The sequence below is a fragment of the Lemur catta genome, chromosome 10, assembly GCF_020740605.2.
Source record: "Lemur catta isolate mLemCat1 chromosome 10, mLemCat1.pri, whole genome shotgun sequence".
Classification (NCBI taxonomy): Eukaryota; Metazoa; Chordata; class Mammalia; order Primates; family Lemuridae; genus Lemur; species Lemur catta.
Genome location: NC_059137.1, coordinates 21,189,583 through 21,209,649, shown reverse-complemented (window position 1 = coordinate 21,209,649; position 20,067 = coordinate 21,189,583). Strand labels below are relative to the sequence as shown.

At 47.0% G+C, this 20,067-nt stretch overlaps 1 protein-coding gene across 2 annotated transcripts; it reads left to right on the top strand.

Moving 5' to 3' along the window:
- The first annotated feature begins 535 nt into the window (after nt 1–535).
- Nucleotides 536–19,476, top strand: BSPRY (B-box and SPRY domain containing). 2 transcript variants are annotated; one of them, XM_045563578.1, is made up of 6 exons: nt 536–568; nt 4,948–5,046; nt 10,726–10,956; nt 12,873–12,898; nt 16,528–16,652; nt 18,076–19,476. In XM_045563578.1, exons 1-6 carry the CDS (start codon nt 542–544, stop codon nt 18,600–18,602), a joined length of 1,035 nt encoding a protein of 344 aa, XP_045419534.1. In that variant the 5' UTR covers nt 536–541; the 3' UTR covers nt 18,603–19,476. The 2 variants fall into 2 exon arrangements, with proteins under 2 accessions (XP_045419534.1, XP_045419533.1); XM_045563577.1 differs by lacking the exon at nt 536–568 and adding an exon at nt 1,377–1,608.
- Nucleotides 19,477–20,067: the final 591 nt, after the last annotated feature.

Below are 20,067 nucleotides of genomic sequence, written 5' to 3'. Positions count from 1 at the left end.
CTGAGACAGCGGGACTAGGTAACCTGACCAAGGTCCCCTAGCTGTAAGTGGCATAGCTGGGATGAAACCATTGACTCTATCTATATTCCACTCTATGTTCTCTCTAGTCACATGGTGTAATATTTGTCTATTTGGAGTGACAATGTGCCCTCGCTGGATGACGACACTAGTCAGTACTGCACTGGGAAGCTCTGGGGCTTTTAGCTGCCCTTACCCTTCAGGGGCTAACACTGTAGGGGTTGAGAAGAGAAGGGTTCTAACCCATTTGTGTAGCTGTTCCTCAGAGGGGCTTCAGAGTAGAGGTGCTTGAGCCCCTCTGAATCTCAGGATGTGATGTTTCTCTTTCAGGTTTTGCACCCACCTGTGTGCAGTTCTGATGAAATCGGAATACCCTGCCTTCTCTGGCTGAGTTCTCTGCCAAGACCTCCAAAGACAGAGTCTGGGACTGGGGCGCAGTGTTCTCCCTGTATGCCCAGACAGACTGGATTGGGTCCCTAGGAAAGGGCTCAGTCTGGACTCAGAGTGATGTATCAGGTCCTGGATGGGAAAAATCCCTAAAACAGCTCAGGTACGTGTTAGCAGTTGTTCTTTCCAGGATGGGGAGTGAGTTTTTCTTCCACGTGCTTATTTGCATGTTCCATTTTCTTCAAAATAAACATGCATTACTTTTTTTCAATTCTAGTTTTAAAACCCCATTCAAATTCAGAAACTTTGGATGTAAATACTTCTGGAAATAAGCCTAACACATGTTTTTCCGAGGGTCTCATATGTTATGAAAAAATTATTAATCATAGTAACCTTAAGTCAAACTGCCTAAGTTCCAATCTCATTGCTATCAAATTTGTAACTGTGACCCCTGGCACCTTACTTAACTTCCATAAAAATGGGGTTCATAATGGTACTCTCCTCCTGCTATTAGACAATTAGCAACTCTGTGAGGTGGGCACTCTCATCCCCATTTTACAGCTGAGGACCCCGAGGGTACCCAGCCAGCTAGCAGCTAAGTGGGATTTGAGCCCAGGCAGTCTGACACCAGAGCTTAGCTTTAAGCTACTGGTCTAAAGCGGCCCGTCAAAAAGGGCAGTTGTCAGGATCACAGGATAGAACGCTTAGGAAGCGCTCAGCAAAAGCCTTGCACTTAGTAAGTGCTCAATAAAGTTTCCTACGGTCACAGTAGTATCTGGTGGGTTTTGTTTGTTATAAACAAGCCCCGTACAGCGCGACTTCATTCAGCAAAGGCTGGCAAAGAGTGCTGAAGCGGGCGGGTGGAGCGGGGCCAGGCGAGGGAGCCGCACTGGGTGGGAGGAAGCGCGGCGGCGGGGCGCGCGGGTGCACCGGGACGGCCCGGGGCGGGGTCAGGGAGGCCCCGCCCTGCAGCCACCTGCGACAGGTGGAGCGCGCGACACCCGCCACTCGGCCATGTCCGCGGAGGGCGCGGGGCCCGGGCCGGGGTCCGAGGCGGGGCCGCTCTGCCCGGAGCACGGCCAGGCTCTGAGCTGGTTCTGCGACTCCGAGGGGCGGCCCGTGTGCGCCGCCTGCGCGGAGCTGGGCGGCCGCTGCCGGGGACACCGCATCCGCCGGGCGGGGGAGCGCGCCGAGGAGCTGCGGGTGAGCGGGCGTGGGCGCCGGAAGGCGGGGGGCTCCGGAGGGGGCGCCAGGCGGGGCCCGGCAGGGAGCGGGGAGCCCCCCGCCGGGCGGACAGGACGGCAGGCCCGGGAGCCCAGGCTCCGCGGTGGCCTTGGCCGAGGGACGAGACGGTTAAGGGTGTGGCCTGTGGAGTCAGGCTGGCCTGAGTTCGAATCCACCCCCTGTCGCCCTCCCCGTGAGTCACGTCGCGCTCTGCGCCTCGGTGTCTTCATCTGTAGTTTGGAGACAATGCTAATAATAATAGCGCGTATTTTAGAGTTGTTGTGAGATATAAATAGGATAATAGGTAAAATGCTGTTTACCCGTCGGTGCCCATCACGTAGTGGCGGATCCAGCCCCTTCCCTGCTCCCACGTCCCGCTCCGCTGCGCGTTTGGGAGCTGGGCTGGCCCTGGGCAATAAGGGGCTCAGCTGTCCCGGTTCCCCAGTGCCAGGTGTGCCCAACTCCCGCCCCTGTGGAAGCTGTCCGCTCATAAAACCTGGCTCTTCCTTGCCCCTCCGCCCCTCAACTCAAAGCCTCCTCCTCCCCTCCTACCCCCTTCAGGCTTCCTGGTGAGGTGATCTCTTTCTCCTTCTGGACTGGCCTTGACTGTACTTGAAGCTGGCTGCACCTGGATAAACGGAGGGGGCAGGGAGGGTATCAGGAGGTTCTCCTTCACCTAGGGTTTCTCCCCACCTCCCCTTCCAGCTTGACTCCTGGCCGGTCACCTTCCTGCCACCACCTCTCCCCTGAGCTGCTAAGGTTGGAGAGTCAAGTCACCCTGGGGCTTCTTCCCTTCTTCCACACTAGCTGTGACCCCCGGGGATTTCTTTGCAATTTGATTAAACAGCTTGTTTCTCCCATACCCACCCTGGAGTTCAGTCCTGCTGTGAGGCCTGAGAGCTCTCACTGGGGACATCACCTATGCAGACTGAACTATAATAAACACAGCTTAGGTGGTGCCAGGGTTGGGAGGGGTTCAGTTATCAGCAACACTCAAAAGCTCCTAGTTGGTCCTTTTGTTACCGATATCAACAATAGTGATGAGGAAAATACACTTGGATGACATGATATAATCAATTTGCATGATGGATAGAAAATTTGCAAATTCCAGAGTACTTAACCCTCTGTCATCTCATTCCATCCGGACCAAGCTTCGTAGTGGAGGTCCTACCTACATTTTACAGATGAGGAAACTGAGGCTGAGAACAGAGCAGCGACTCCTCTAAGGTTCCTGATGTTCAGGGCCGGACCCACAGAGGCATTAACTAGGCAAGAGGAAACTGCCTTTTTGCTTCAGTGGTTGGAGGGAGGAAGTGACGCTAATGGGGGGGAGAATTTAATGAAAACCTTAAAAAGTAGCCATCAGGGCTGGATTGAAGGCTAGGGCAGGTGGTAGGCCTGGCACTTTTTTGGGAATGTACTCTGCCCAGGGAGTCTTCCCTGAACCCCCCTGAGGCCCTAAGCATATTTATCTCCTCTGCCTGAAGGGAGGTGAGTCTTGCCCTCTCTCTAATGTAGAGTGGATTTTTGTCTGTTGCACAATCCTTCCCTATCCCTCCAGCCAGCAAAGAAATTTCACCCCAGGGCAAGGCTGTTACTGAATTGAGCAGAAACAGCCCCAGTTCTACTGGTGTCTTACCTCTGGATTCCTGCCGGGTAGCTAGTCTCAGTTCCCTCAGTCCCATGGTGCATGCTGATCACAGCTTCCTCCTAGTTAATTCAATTCTATGACTTTGTGTTTGGATCTGTGATGGATAAGACTAATTTCCACTTGTAGGGGGAAAGATTTACAAGGGCTTCCTGGAAGAGGTAGCTGAGTTGCCTTTTGGCAGATAGAACTCAGGCAAAACTCTTAGGAGAAATAGTGGAGGGACTGCCGCTTAGAGAGTCTCCAGCTATTCCCTGGAGAAACAGAGTGGAAAAGTAGGGGCTCAGCCATATCTCCTGAGGCGAAACACTTCTCTGTGGGCCTCAGCTTCCCCATTTCTAAAACTCTTTCCTACTCTCACGGATGATGCTTGTAGCTCTGGGAGCTGTGAAGTGCTGAACTCTTATGGTGCAGGAAGTGGGAGTTCGTTCATTCAACAAATATTTCTTCAGGCCTCCTATGTGCAGGAACTCCCTTTGAGATAATGGGGCATAGAGAACACATCAAAGTTATGTTGCTTCTGTTCCAGTGGTGGAAGGACAGATACTAAAAAGAGTAAACGAACACATAATAGTCAGAGTTATAAATGCAAGGAAGAAAATAAAGCAAAGGAAGAGATTGGGTGAGGAGGCAGATGGTCAGGGAAGGCTTCTCTGAGGAGGTGATGTATGAATAGAGTGGGGGAGTGAGACATACACACATACACACAGACATATACATATAAAGACTGCTGACAGAAGGAACAACAGATGCAAAGACCCTGAGGTCAGGACAAGTTTGGTGTGTTTAAGGAACAGAAAGGAGGCCAGTGTCAAGAGTGGTGGGAGGTGACATTGGAGAAATAGGCAGAGTCACATTAGGTAGGACCATATTCGCTAAGGTAAGATGCTCGATCTTTCTGTGAGTGTGTTGGGAAGCCATTGGAGGGTATTGAACAGGGGCATGACCTGATTTGATTTCCTTACAAAAGGTGATCATAGGGGGTGTCAAGAATGGAAGCCAAGTTAGGAGGTTCTAACAGTGGGTTCTGTGAGAGATGATGGCAATCTGGGTAGAATAACTGGAGTGGAAGTGACCAGAAATGGCCAGCGGAGAGAGAGAGAGACCTTGGAGACAGGGCTGATGGGATTGGATGGATTTGAGAGAAACCCGTGGCGTTTTGGTCAGGATAACAGATGGATGGTTGATGGTGCTGCTTCATGAATGGGAATAACTTAGGGAGAGCAGACTGAGTAGCATGTTCTGCTCAGGTGTGGGCGTGGACAATCAGGGAGCTGGGTATGATGGACAGGTGAGAGTGCATGCCAGGAAGTGATTATAATATTGGGCCATGGGATTTCAGGGTAAAGAAGGAAGTGAGGCCACTGAAGGGGATCATGGACAGTGAAAAGTGTAACACTAATGTGTTGGTGGCCCCAACTGAGCTGAAGAATTTTTGGAATGAGAATTCTAGCATTAGTGAGTGAGAAGGATGGGCCATGGTGGGCAGGGTGTGGGTCCTTGAAATGAAGATTTTGGAGGTGGTATAGTTTTGATAATGACGAGATGTGGGACATGACCATGGGTGTGAGTGGCTGAGGTGCAGTGTAAGGAGAAAAAAAAATCACGGGAATGGAGTGAATGGTTCATATACAGAGATCAAGACCCCATGAGTGTTGTTTGTGTTGCAGAACAAGATCGTGGACCAGTGTGAGAGGCTGCAGTTACAGAGTGCTGGCATCACCAAATATGTGGCCGAGGTCCTGCCAGGGAAGAACCAGAGAGCAGTGGTAATTCCTCCCCTTCCCCTCTACTCTGGGTCCCCTCCCACAGTAAGACCCTAGCCTTAGAGATGTGGACAAGTCTAGGGTCCCTTCCCAACCTCACAGGGCAAAGGTGGATCCAGGAAGGATGGTTTCCCATCTTTCTGAGCCTCAATTTTATCATCTGGGCAGGGTGGGCTTGTTCCTATTACCATCTTGGGCACAAAGACTCTGCTAGAAAATGACTTTCTTGGGCGTCTTGGAGTAGAGGATCAAGAAGGGTAGTATTCTTCTACCATCTAATTATTTTCTGCTCAGTTCCAGAATTATAAAATAACCTATTCAATTTACATTGAATATTCTTTATGACAATCGTATGCAGCAGGTGGCAGTAACATCCCCATTTACAGATGGGGAAATGGACCCTACAGAGGTTAATAGACTTGCCCAAGGCCCCAAAACCTCCTGGCAGAGTCAGTTCTATGACCTGGACCTTCTGACCCCCTGGCCAGTGCTACTTCTGCTGTATCCCTCTGCTGATTCTTTGTTCAGTGGACTCATTGCTGCTGCAAGGTCTTCACTCTCAAGTATGCCCTTCAGGGGCCGGGCCTGTGAATTTTTTTCTGCACATCCCCTCCCTCCTTCCCCCTAGTATACAGAATAGGCTTGGCACCGCCTAAGTCAAGGTTCTTTTAATTGCATGAAACAGAACTCAGTTGAACTAGCATAAGCAAAACGGAATTTCCTGGCATAGTACAGGGGTCTCTCAGAACCTCAAGGAGTCCAAGCTATTTGGTGTCCATCTCTGCTTCATTTTGTATGATACTCTCGATATCTTAACCAACCTCCCTCTCCTTCTTCCTCTCCTCCTCCCCCCATCCCCTTCATCCCTGTCATTCTTTTAATTTTCTTGTCTTACTGCACTGGCTGTGACCACAGTACTATGTTGAATAGATGCAAGTATAGCAGATCTTGACCTTAAGGAGGAAACTTCCGACATTTCACCATTTTTTTATTTAACAAGCCCTTATTGAGCACCTACCATGTGAGGCACTGTTGTTCAGGGTGCTAGGCATTCCACAGTGAACACAACATAAAAATTCCTGATTTCATGAAGCCTACATTCTTTTTTTTTTTTTTTTTTAAGAGACAGAGTCTTGCTCTTGCTCTGTTGCCTGGGCTAGAGTGCCGTGGCATCAGCCTAGCTCACAGCAACCTCAAACTCCTGGGCTTAAGCTATCCTTCTGCTTTAGCCTCCCGAGTAGCTGGGACTACAGGCATGTGCCACCATGCCCGGCTAATTTTTTCTATATGTTTTTAGTTGTCCAGCTAATTTCTTTCTATTTTTTAAGTAGCAATGGGGGTCTCACTCTTGTTCAGGCTAGTCTTGAACTCCTGAGCTCAAACAATCCAGCCGCCTCAGCCTCCCAGAGTACTAGGATTACAGGCATGAGCCACCATGCCCGGGCTAGGGTGTTTTGTTTTTGTTTTAGGATTTTTGCATCTATACTCAGGAGTGAGATTAGCCTATGAGTTTTATTTCTTATATGATCCTTATCAGATTTGGTATCAAGATTATTATATAAGCTGTATTAAATGTATTGGGAAACAGAACTCTATTTTCATTTGAAGAATTTAAGATTGCATAAAATTGTTCTTATTTTTGATCAGAGTAGCCACAGGTTTGAGTATTTTGTTAGTCTTTATTTTGATCTACTCTTTTGTATCTTTATTTTTTATTTCATAATTATTTCCTTGTCTTTATATTTTTTCCCTTCTAGCTTTTTTTTTGATATATTCTTGTTCTTTAACTTTCTATGTTGAACACAGTTCATTAATTTTAGTCTTTCTTTTTTCTCAGGGTAAGCATTTAAAGCTATATATTTTCTTTTAGGTATTGACATCCATAAATATGATATGTAGTATTTTCCTTGTCATTCAGTTAGTATTTTTAAATTCATATTATGATTTATTTTTTTACTCTGAGTTATTAGAAATATGTTTTAAATCTCCAAATATATGTTTTACTTTTTAATTTTAATATTATTATTGACTTCTAACTTAACTATATTATAGTATATATGATACTGATTGAAATTTGTTGAGACCTGTTTCATGCCCTAAAATATGGTCAATTTAGTTAAATGTTTCATAGTCACTTGAAAAACTGTGTAGGGTCCTTATATGTCTATTAAGCTTATTAATTTATTCAAATCTGCCCTATACTTAATTTTTTATCTCCTAGATTTATTGATTACTGTCAAGAGGCTTTTAATTTTCATACTATGGCTATCGACATGTTTATTTTTCCTTATAATTCTGTCAATTATTGTTTTTATATATATATACATATATATATATATATATATTTTTTGAGACAGGGTCTCATTCTGTCACCCAGGCTGGAGTGCAGTGGCACACTCATAGCTCACTGCAGCCTCGAACTCCTGGGTTTAAGTGATCCTCCTGCCTCAATCTCCCCAGTAGCTGGGACTACAGGTGTGTGCCACCACACCCAGCTAATTTTTTTTTTTTTTTAGAGATTGGGTTTTGCTATGCTGCCCAGGATGGTCTCAAACTCCTGGGTTTAAGTGATCCTCCTGCCTCAATCTCCCCAGTAGCTGGGACTACAGGTGTGTGCCACCATACCCAGCTAATTTTTTTTTTTTTTAGAGATTGGGTTTTGCTATGTTGCCCAGGATGGTCTCAAACTCCTGGCCTCAAGAAATCCTCCTGCCTTGGCCCCCAGAAGTTCTGGGATTACAGATGTGAGCCACTGTGCCTGGTTTGATTTTATATTTTGACACTATGTTACAACTTAGATTTGTTATGTATCTAAATTCTTGGTAAGTCATTCTTATTATCTTTTTTTCTAAAAAGTTAGGAATTCTTTTTTGGGCATTCTTTTCTCTGGGAATTCTTTTTGCTTTAAAGTCTATTGAGTTCTTTATTCATTACTACACCAGCAAATATTTTCCCGACATATCTTTTTCTTTGCTTTACTTTTAACTTTTCTGTTTTTGTGTTTTAGGTATGTTTTGTAACTGGATTTCGTTTCCTTTTTAAAAAATATCCCATCTGATAATGCTTGCCTTTTAGCTTGGGAGTTTAATCCATTTATCACTATTGTGATTTCTGATATACTTGGATTAATTGCTCTCATTTTGTATTCTATATAGTGTGTTTTTTTCTATGGTTTTGTCTTTCTTTCTTATCTTCTTTTGAGTTAATCAACTCCTTCCCCTTCTTTCCCTATGCTAGTTTGAAAATTATACATTCTGTTTATGGTCTATAGTTGGTACCCCTAAAATTTAAACATAAATACTTAACAATGTCTAAAATGAATTAAGCATCTGTGACCTCTTCCATAATAATACAAGCACTGTAAGATGCTTTATCAATTTACCCTTCTGGTCTTGTCCACTATTTTTTTTTTTTTTTTTTGAGGCAGAGTCTCACTCTGTTGCCTGGGCTAGAGTGCCGTTGCGTCAGCCTAGCTCACAGCAACCTCAAACTCCTGGGCTTAAGCGATCCTTCTGCCTCCGCCTCCCGAGTAGCTGGGACTACAGGCATGCGCCACCATGCCCAGCTAATTTTTTGTATATATATTTTTAGTTGTCCAGCTAATTTTCTATTTTTAGTAGAGACGGGGTCTCACTCTTGCTCAGGCTGGTCTCGAACTCCTGACCTTGAGCGATCCACCCGCCTCGGCCTCCCAGAGTGCTAGGATTACAGGCATGAGCCACCGCACCCGGCCTTGTCCACTATTTTAATTAAAGTATAACTGTTAGTAAATTCTTCTCATTCATAGGAAATACTCTGTTTTTGATTAGAGATGTCTTTATTGTGCTCTCATTGTTTGTATGATAGGTTAGATGAGCTTAAAATAAAATTCTAAGGTGAATTGCAAGCCCCAACCAGGGTAGTTGAGTCCTCAGCTATTGATTATAATGGTTTTCAATTTATTTTCTATTTTTGGACCCCAGAGGATTTTCTTTACTTCCTTGCCAGAGCAATTACACTTTTAAAAGGATGCTGGGACTATTTTTCCAGCATCTGTGTGTTTTCTTCTGAGAGTATTTTTAGTGTACCTACTCTGTCATATCTTTGGAAAGGAAAGTTTTTTTTCTTTTGTCTGCTATCCTTTTCCGAGGATGGCTCAAGAAATTTGTTTAAATTGACTGGAGTCTTTTATGTAGAGAGAATATGATTCATCATGGGTGAGGTCTTGATTCAGGATCACACAGCACAGACCGGGCTGCAGGTGCCCCCCCCACCCCGCCGTGGGGAAGGCATAAAGGTGGAATAGACAGGAGAGTAATAGCGAACATTATTGAACAGTTAGCATGTGCCAGGCTTTGTTCTGTTTACTTTATATGTATTAACTCATTGAATACTCACAGTAGCCTCATGAGGTAGGCACTACTATAATATTATACTCATTTTACAGATTAGAAAACTGAGGCATGGGGAAGATAAGGAACATGGTCAAAGTTCTGTAGCTAGTGAGTGGAACAGTTAAGATTTAAGTCTAGACACTGTCTCTAAGGCTTAATTTCCTAACCATTATGTTATGTTTCCTCAAGAGAGCACTGTGAACTTGGAGTCTGACCTTCTGGGTTCGCTTGCCATTCACTTAGTCACTGTTTCCTCCCTATCAGGCAAATTGTGGATCTCAGTTTTTTCTGTAAAACAGGGATGATTTTGCCCCCTGCACTGTGCAAAGCAGGTCTTCAGGGACAAGGCACAGGAAAGCTGTGCTCTGCCCCTGACTTTCTGACATGAAGGAGACAATTCTACTCTCACCTGTCTGGCAAGAGTATAAGTGCAGGTGCTTTATGCAACAGGTGCCTTTGGGGTGGCATCTGGTGTAGCGGAATAGTGTTGCACCGAGAGTCAAGAGCATTGAGTTCTAGTCTCAGCTCTGCCACTGACTTGCCATGTGAGCACTACCAAGAGATTTTTGACTAAGTCAGGAAAAAAAATTCCCATTCACTTATTCACTCAATATTTGAGTACCTACTGCATACCAGGCACTGTGCCAGGAGTTAGAAGAAGACATTCAGTCACTTCATTGTCTGAGAATTGATTTCAGGCTCCCTCTGTGGCAGATAAAAATTCTACCGTAGAACCAGTTGAAATGAACAGCTTTAGGAAGGAATGAGCGTTTTTGTTTTGTTTTGTTTTGTCCTCAGACATGGTGAAATATCAACTAGACAGTAATATTAAAAGGATTTGTTCTGTAAAATTTGGATTCAATCAGAAGCCTGCACTCAAAGATACAGAAGGGCATATGTGGCCCCAAGACCACAGGTTCCCCACCCCTGAATGACTTTTTATGCCCCCTGCCTTGCAATTCTATGAGTCTCTGACCTTGATCCCTCAGCCTTGGTATTCTCAACTGTGAAATAAGCAGGTGATTCTAGTTGATCTCTAAGCCCAGCCCAGCTGTTCCATTTTGTGATCACAGCTCCATGAAGTATGGCTTGGATGTCTGGATGTCAAATTTCTTTACTCCAAACCATATCTGAGAAAGTCTTAGGGCTGGGATGTCAAAGTAAATGGCTTGAGTATGGTTACTTCCTTTACTACACCCATGGCAGACATTGCTAATCAATCTCAGCACACCTTCCCACTCAGCCCAAACCCTTTTAATCCTGACTGGGGCTTTTCCAGGGCCCAATTCCTCACTTTATTCCTTGTCAGACCACGGCCAGTGCAGCGAGGGAACTGGTTATCCAGCGGTTGAGTCTGGTGAGGAGTCTGTGCGAGAGTGAGGAGCAGCGCTTGCTGGAGCAGGTGCACGGTGAAGAGGAGCGGGCCCACCAGAGTATCCTGACGCAGCGTGTGCACTGGGCTGAGGCGCTGCAGAAGCTTGACACCATCCGCAGCAGCCTGGTGGGCATGCTCACCCATCTGGATGACCTCCAGCTGATTGTAAGTCAGGCAAGGGTGAGAACGTGACCAGTTGGCCAGACGCCCAAAAAGTGTGAAAGCATCAAGAATATTTATTGGAAGGATGTGGGTGGAAATGAGAATTTGGAGCAGGAATGAATGACAAAGATTCTTTTCTTTTCTTTCTTTTTTTGGAAGACAGAGTCTCACTCTCTTACCCCAGCTAGAGTGCAGTAGTGTCATCATAGGTCACTGCAACCTCAAACTCATGTGCTGAGGCAATCCTCCTGCCTCAGCCTCCCAAGTAGCTAGGATTACAGGCATACACCACCACGTCTGGACCATTTGTTTTTCTATTTTTCATAGAGACTGGGTCTCCCTCTTGCTCAGCCTTGTCTCAAACTCCTGACCTCAAGCGACCATCCCACTGCAGCCTCCTAGAGTACTAGAAAGATTCTTTGCTTGGCCAAACTTTAGCCGAGCTTCTGAACCTTCTCTTAGACCCATCTGTGTACTTCCTTGCAAAATCCAGTTTTAGCAAGAGAAACCTGCTAAGCCAGTTAGCCAGAACCCTCCATCCTTGATATTTGATCATTCTCGATATCTGATCAGGTTCCTCGTCTTCCACCTTTCCCCAGGTGATGTCCCATCACCCTGGCCTGTCTTCAGCAAGAATCCTGTTAGTTCAGTTTAGACAGAATCTTCTTCACCCCTGGGGTTTCCTCTTAGTAACTTTCCATCCACTGCCTCCCCCACTGCTCCTTGGCTGTAAATTCCCACCTGCCCACGCTGTATGCGGGGTTAAGCCCAGTCTTTGTTTCCCACTGCAAGGTCTTGTTGCTGTGGTCCCTATAACTATCACAATGGTCCTGAATAAAGTCTTCCTTACTGTGCTTTAACAAGTATCATTGAATCATTTCTTCCTTAACATGAGTCAGGGGAGTAAAATTATATACTCATTTCTGGGGTATTCACTGAAAACAGTATTCTTTCAATAGTGAACCAGTCTTTACTGAGTGCCTATTATACGCTAAGCATTATGCTATGGGGTGCAGTTACAGGCCACAGCTGCCAGCTGCTCCCAGTCTCAGGAAGGAGAGGAATACATCAGCTGACAGTCAGGATACGGAAGGATATGTGCTATGGTAGAGGAAATCATTTAGGCAGGGTCCCAGCCATGCAGGCTGGGGGAAGGAGGCCAGGGAAATCTTCCTGGATGAAGTGACTCAGAAGATAAGAGTAGCTATGTGAAAGGAAGTGGGAGGTGGAGAGAGTTGAGAAGCAGGCAGAGAGACCCCTGTGCTTGGAGGAGCTGACAAGGGCTCTAATATGAAAATGTAGAGCTCATTCTAATCCTACCACCCAGAATTACCTTGATTAATATTTGGTGCATAGTCTTTGAAAGTGTCTTGTATAGATATGCAGATGCCTCCAGTGTCAAGGGGACGGTGTGACATCTGAGTAAAAGTGCCGAGCGGAGGGAAGGAGAATGTGGAGCACCTGAGCTGCCCCGCTGCATTTTCAAGTAGGGCAGTTTCCATGACTGTCCTAGATTGTGCATTCACTCAGTCACACAGCTCAGCTTCCGTGTACAGAGCCCATTCTGTCACAGACACTGGGACAGTCACAATAGAAGATTCAGAAAGAATCACAGCCTTCCAGGAGCTGACATTTTCATAGGGGTTGCTGTTGGGGTGAATAGGTGATGGTCCTGAAGTGGAGTTGAGGGGACCCAGGATGCCATGGGACGCAGGGGATAGAATGCTTCACCTGAGTGTGTGTGTGTGTGTGTGTCAAGAGCAACCCAGAAAACTTTGTCATGGGTCTTAAAGAAGGAGTAGAAGTTTTTATTGTAGAGTCTGTGTCCACATGGAGCCCTCTACAATAGTTAAATATGTTCAAATGTTTACCTGCTGGGTTTCTGGTGCCAAGTCTGACTTTGTTTTCTTTTCTCACAGCAGAAGGAGCAGGAGATTTTCGAGTGGTGAGTATGGCCCTGTGATTTGCTTGGGTGGTCACGGAGACTCGTAGGCCCTACCCAGTCCACTGCATTCAGGCCCCACTGCTCCTGGGAGAAAGCACAGGGCAGGCAGCTGAGTGGCTTCCCTGGGGCCCAGCTCGATGGACAGGGGTCTTCCTGTCCTTGGTTTAGACTTACATGGAAGGGCAGTGAAATACTTATCAATCAGAGGCTTGCCAAGGGGCTTTCTTAAACATTATACTGTTTTAAAGTGCAGTCTCCCTGTGGGAGCGCCCCTGTCGGAGCGTTTGACCACCTCCATCTGCAGATGAGAATGTTGAGGCTCAAACTGGGGAAGGGACTTGCCTAAGCCTGGAGCTGAGAACCAGACCCACCAGATGCCTGTGAGAGTGCTGTCTCTCCTGCCCCACTCCCCTTTCTCTGATGAAAGCATCTGTGAAACTTAAGTCTTCATTACCATTCAAATTTTGCATTGTAATTATTAAATAATAAGAGAATTTCACAGGTCCTACCTGGGTTTTGAAAGGCTGAGAGCCAAGGGCCTGAGGATGGCCAAGAGGGTGCAATTTGCCAGGCAAAGTAACTAACTTCTCAAACCTTCTGTGCGAGATTTCAGAGCTATATGTAGGGACCAGTCTATTCTTATTTATTTTTATATTTAAGTTTCAGTAGTGATAAATGTGCGTGAGAGAAAAAACTCCTCCAATATAAAACTATTTAAAATGGAAAATGAGTCTCCATCACCCCCTCCCAATCCCATACCCCAGCAGCGATCAGTTTTAATAGATGTGTGTTTTGCAGGCTTTTTTGTGTATAATCACAGAAGGATATGTAGATTTTTGGGGTGGTTGTTGTCATTGTTGCTTTGAATTTAAAAAAAAATATCCTGTCTCCCTTCAAACTTTCACCCAATAGTTTTAGCATGCATTGATAATTCCGGCCTGAATTATTCATTTATTTGTTTGCTTGGTTGTTCATTTACTTATTTAGTATTAATACAGACTCATGGATTCTTATTTTCTTTAATGCATTATAATCTATTATTACATTATTAATTTTGATGTTCAGACTGTCCCACATTTGGCCAATAGGAGCCCCTTCAAGCTGGATCCTGTGTCATTTTGATAAGTCCCCATCGTTCTTTGAGTACTGTCTTGATCTCAGGCCCAAGAAGACATCCAGGCTCAACTTGTTCTTTTCCTTCCCTAGCCCTGGAATCAGTTTATTTCTCCACGGGTCCTGTTTTTTGTTTTTTTTTTTTTTTGTGGAGAATGATATTTAGAAACCAAAATCTGGGCATTAAGTGTACTCATTGTCATTGCTTCCAAGCCTTGTCAGTGGAGTAGACAGAGCTACGAAGTGTGTGTGTGTGTGTGTGTGTGTGTGTGTGTGTGTGTGTGTGTGTTTGTGTGTGTGTGTATAACTTTTTTATGCTTGAGTTTGTATGACAACCTTCTAATTCCAGTCTAACACCACAGGGTTTTTCCTTTGCCCTCCCCCATTCTATATTTTTATGTTTTTTCTTTGACAGTGAGAACCCTGGCTCCCAACAAAATCAGTACACCTATTCATTTGGTCAATCCTACAATACACACAAAGTCGTCTGAGAATTGCTAACCCCACACTGCTCTTGACAAACCTGCTAATAGAGTTCAAGATTTGTGTAGTTCTTTGTGCCCTTAGGCTGAGGGTATATACTCTCAAAGCACTGTGTTTAAAAGTTGTCAAGCCCCATTTGGCTGGAAACTCATTTGCCTAAGAAGTGCTTTTGTTGGCTCTGCTGTTGTTTCCATGTCCATGGCTGGGCTCAGCTCTGACCGGACAAGGCAACAGAACTTGCTGCACAGACTGCAGGGCCTGCTGTATTCAAGCCCTATTTCACTTCCACCCCTTTTGGGGCCATGAGTTTTCTCTTTTGTACCCTGAGGTAGCTAGTCCAGGTGGTTCTCTGTAGACTCTAGCATCACATTTGGTCTCAGATTTGCCCTGGGATGACAGCTTAGCACTGCAGACATCGCCTTCTCTTTCCTTCGGCTTCTCTAGACTGAGCCTCTGTGCTTTGAGAAGATGGCAACAGACCCTCTCTTGTCCTGACCACAAAGAGCCTTTGTTACCAGAACCTGCTCCCAGCATTTCTGAGATTCTGTTCACCTCATTCCTCCTAAGCCAGGACAGTCAGTGACAGTCTTGCAAAGAGCTTGCATCCGTCAGGGCACACGTCCCACCCTGTCCCCCACCCTCCATTTATGGGCAGGGCCATGAGGTCTGGGGAGAGAGCTACTGCCTGATCCCAAGGCTGTCTTCAGGATTGGAGGCAGTCGGAAAGGTCTTTCTCAGAACCCAGGTCAGAGGGCTGCAAAGCTCTGTGATACATCCCACTTTGTCCTATACCCCTTTAAGATTTCACTTATGGTCAAGGAAATAATTATATTGAATGGTGCCGGGGCTCTATCCCAGGCTCTATTTTTGCATGGAGGCAGGACTTGAATCCAAGCCCCCCTTTTAAGCTGAGTGTTTTCTCTGAATCTTTCTTCTCTCCTGTCTGATGGGTTAACCACTACCTCCTAGGTTATAGCAAAGTTTAATGTGATTCTGTATAGAAAACAGCAAGCCCAGAGCCTGGCTGCTGGATTCATGCAGCTCTTCCCTCCTGGGCATCTTGTCTTCCCAAATGACCCCTGCAGCAAAACCCAGGCCCCACTGTGAGCTGAGGAGAGAGGGTTATTGGGAACAAATTACTATGAGTAATTTGTGGTTGGGGTGATGACCGATGGCCCCTTCCTGTGTGACCCCTCAAGAGTGTTTGCATTTCTTTTATTTATTTATTTATTTTTTTTGAGACAGAGCCTCACTCTGTTGCCCGGGCTAGAGTGCTGTGGCGTCAGCCTAGCTCACAGCAACCTCAAACTCCTGGGCTCAAGCGATCCTCCTGCCTCAGCCTCCTGAGTAGCTGGGACTACAGGCAAATGCCATGACACCCGGCTAATTTTTTCTATTTTTAGTAGAGACCAAGTTTTGCTCTTGCTCAGGCTGGTCTCGAACTCCTGACCTCAAACAATCCTCCTGCCTTGGCCTCCCAGAGTGCTAGGATTACAGGCATGAGCCACCATGCCTGCCGGTGTTTGCGTTTTAGAAGCAGAGGAGTGGCTGAACCTTCTGCCCAAACCAAGGGAAACATTACTACTGCAACAGGTCTAGGAGGGAGGCGAGATATTTTCTGAGCAAGATGGTGGACTGGAAAGACTGCTGCATGGGGCAGTCTTCTGGAGGCCCAGGTCCTAGTCCCACCTCTGCTGTTAACTTACTGAGGGACACTGGAGAGTCGCTTCCCCCTCAGAGCACACTGCCTCCAGTTTCTAATAGTGACACCAAGTACACACCTCCCTGCAAATTGGCCTTTTGCTTTGCCGGAATTAAGGTTCCTGGGCAGGGTGGGGGACACAGGGGAAATGCCTACCTTCTCCCTTGGCTCAAGCCCCCTGTAGGGGCCCCTGTGTGGGGCCTGGTTGCCAATCTTGGTGTCACCCTGGTGGGAGGAGGATTTTGCTTGTGTCCCTGCCTCACCCTATATTGATCCATATACATTCCCAGAACCTTCCTGAATCTGTGTCTCTGTTTTTTTCCTGCATAAGGACTGAAGAAGCAGAGGGCATTTTGGATCCCCAGGAGTCAGAAAAGTTAAACTTTAACGAGAAGTGCACTCGGAGTCCACTACTGACTCAACTCTGGGCAACAGCGGTTCTTGGGTCCCTCTCAGGTTAGGAGCTGCTGGAGCCTAGCACCATCGGGAGCAGCTGGGCTTCTGTCTGTCTGTCTGTCTGGGGTTTGCTCCTGGGTCACACTGGGGACCAGTGCTTCTGGGATGGTAGCTGAAGCCACCAGGAATGCTGGATGCAGGCTGGTCAGTGGGGCCAGCTGGGCCGAGTCCTTCCCGTTTCCAGACCAACCTGTTCTGTGGTTGGATTTAGGATAAATTTTCTTCCCTTAAATCACGTCCTCTTTACATCCTGCCCTACTGGGGCAGCTCAGTACTATTTATTGGAAACCTTGGGTTTCTCTTTTATGAAGATATACCTGACAGCCAGCTGGAGAGCATATGGACTGAGAATTAAACTGGCTGGATTTGCTTCATTTATTCACCTAACAAACATTGACTCAGACCAACTGTGAGTCCGGCCATGTGCTGCATGCTGTGGTCACAGAGGTGAACGTGTTTTCTTTTCTTTCTTTCTTTCTTTCTTTTTTTTTTTTTTTGAGACAGAGTCTCATTCTGTTGCCTGGGCTAGAGTGCCGTGGCATCAGCCTAGCTCACAGCAACCTCAGACTCCTGGGCTCAAGCGATCCTCCTGCCTCAGCCTCCCGAGTAGCTGGGACTACAGGCATGCGCCACCATGCCCAGCTAATTTTTTATATATATATTTTTAGCTGTCCAAATAATTTCTTTCTATTTTTTTTAGTAGAGATGAGGTCTTGCTCTTGCTCGGGCTGGTCTCGAACTCCTGACCTCGAGTGATCCTCCCACCTCGGCCTCCCAGAGTGCTAGGATTACAGGCGTGAGCCACCACACCCAGCCTCCCTCCACATATTATCCTTAACATTTTGGTACTACCTATAGCTTGTCTATTCTAGATCCTGGTGTCAGACAGTGCCTGATTTAGCAGCAGTCTATTTTAGTTATTTGCTGGAAACTGCATCTCGTGTGTCCTAGCTTCCAGATAGAACAAGTCTCACCTGGAGACCACAGATACAACCAAGTAGAAAGCAGTGTGATCAGGGCTAGATGTAGGAACACAATGCCAGGCCTTCAATATGACCCGGCCACCAACTCAGTGTGTAACCTGGGCAACTCGCTTCTCCTCTCTGGGCCTTATTTCTATCAGAGCTTACAGATGAAGGTCTTGGACTAATAGTAACTACTGGCATCATGGCTACAGTTTATTGAGCCCCTGTTACATGCTGGGCATTTTACATGTATCATGTCATTTAATTCTTATAACCACCCTGTGCTCAGTCCTATTTTGATACCCATTTTATGGACAAGGAAACTGAGGCTCAGAGAGAATAAATGTCTTGTCTGAGGTCACACTGACAGTGAGTGGTAAGGAAGCCCTTTGCTACCTGCTGGGACCAGGTTAGGGCAGGGGTGGACCCTGAGCAACTCTAAGAATTCTTTCTGGCAGGCACAGAGGACATCCGTATCGATGAGAGGACCGTCAGCCCCTTCCTGCAATTGTCAGACGATCGACGGACCCTGACCTTCAGCGCCAAGAAGTCCAAGGCCTGTGTAGATGGCCCAGAACGCTTTGACCACTGGCCCAATGCCCTGGCTGCCACCTCCTTCCAGGCCGGGCTCCACGCCTGGACGGTGAATGTTCAGAACAGTTGTGCCTATAAGGTGGGCGTGGCTTCAGGCCAGCTGCCCCGCAAGGGTTCTGGCAGTGACTGCCGTCTGGGCCACAATGCTTTCTCCTGGGTCTTCTCTCGCTATGACCAGCAGTTCTGTTTCTTGCACAACGGGCAGCACGAGGCCCTGGGGCTGCTGCAGTGCCCAGCTCGGCTGGGCGTGCTGCTGGACTTGCAGGCCCGGGAGCTGCTCTTCTACGATCCAGCCTCGGGCACAGTGCTCTACACCCACCACGCACCCTTCCCTGGGCCCCTCTTCCCAGTCTTTGCTGTGGCTGACCAGACCATTTCCATCGTCCACTGACCTCTGGCCGCAGGAAGGCCAGGTCCACCTCCCACCACCCTTTCGGGCCATGTTTCTATCCCCTGTCCTTTTCCCAAACGATGTGTGTGGTTTTCTAAGGGAAACAGGACCCAGGCCCAATGGGCAGCTTTAGGAGGGGTGGGGGTCTGTTTCAGATCTAGGCCCAACCTCTGAATACTGGGTATCTATGTGGAACCTGCCACTCCCTGGGCCCCAGTCTCCTAAATCCACCAGGCACCTGCCCCTCTGAGGGTATCTTGTTCACCCCTTTGTCTCTGGCATCCAGCATGGCGCCTGGTGAGTAGTGAGCATGTGATAAATACATGGCAAGTGAGTGGATGGAAGGATGGGTGGGTGAGGGGATGGATATGGTAGTCTCTGGAAAGGCTCTGCCTTTCAGGCCCCTTTTTTATACGTGTAGAAGTGGTTCTCTGGCAGAGAAGCCTGTGGCTGAAGCTTCTTCATGTCCTAAGTTCAGTGCTTCTCAATCTTTTTCATGACATGGCACGTAGAGAAGGTATTTTTTCTAGCACACATGGACAACCTGAAAGGCTGCTCTGGCCTGGGGGCTACTGCCTTACCCCAGGTCCTGCCTCGGCCCTTGGAAGACCAAGGGACCACGTCTCCAGGTGACCTGACTGCAACACCGCCATTGGGATGTCTCAAACCTGGCACTGAGCTCCAGCCTGTGCCCACCAAGCACAGGGATTAACTCTGTCATCCTCCTGCGGTCGACGAGTTCTCCCACCTGACAGCCCCCTCTGACATAAACTGGAGACCTGGGGTGAGGGCTTCCAGCCAGAAGGAGCTGAAGGGGTAAGAGGGTGCCAGGCTTAGGGCACCTGGACATTATTAAAGGTCTTAAAAGGTTTAACGATTTCTTCCATGCTCTTTGTTGGTAATTAGGTCTATTCCTGTGTTGGCCTGTCTTCCTTACCCTCACCGCATTCTCAGAAATGACAGCTCGGTGTAGCAGAAAGAACCTGGAGACATTACTGGGACCAAAGGCAAGTCCCTTCACGTTTTCCCCTGTGAATAGTGGTCTTCCAACTTTCATCCAGGAACTCTTCTAAAGCAATCTTACCTACAACTCTCGGCTCCTGCGTCCAAAGAGGATGCGAGCCACAGAGCAGTTAGAAAATCACTGTTTAATCAGCGGAGGTCACAAAGTAAGACTGGTTGGGGTCCGTGGGTAATGGGTGAAACAGTCCAAGACTAGAGGACAGCAACCACTCAGCCCTAGCCCTTTGTGGCCATGCAGGAATGTGGACCCAGAATGGCCAGGAGTACAGCTCTCTCGAGAAAAGTCGAAAAGTCCTGCTGTTTATGTGAAATCTGTTGATTTTTGTTTGCTCAGTAATTTATTTGAAACACTAGGCAGATCAAATCTAGTCTATCCTATTGGTGACTTTTTTGGTTGAGATGATCTCGGAGGCCCTTGCAGCTCTGAGACCACACCGGTGTC

Coding starts and splice junctions, on each gene's coding strand:
- BSPRY (XM_045563577.1), top strand. CDS start 1,420: ATGTCCGCGGAGGGCGCGGGGCCCGGGCCGGGGTCCGAGGCGGGGCCG. Junction 1,609..4,947: donor AGCGCGCCGAGGAGCTGCGG/GTGAGCGGGCGT, acceptor TTTGTGTTGCAG/AACAAGATCGTGGACCAGTG. Junction 5,047..10,725: donor GGAAGAACCAGAGAGCAGTG/GTAATTCCTCCC, acceptor ATTCCTTGTCAG/ACCACGGCCAGTGCAGCGAG.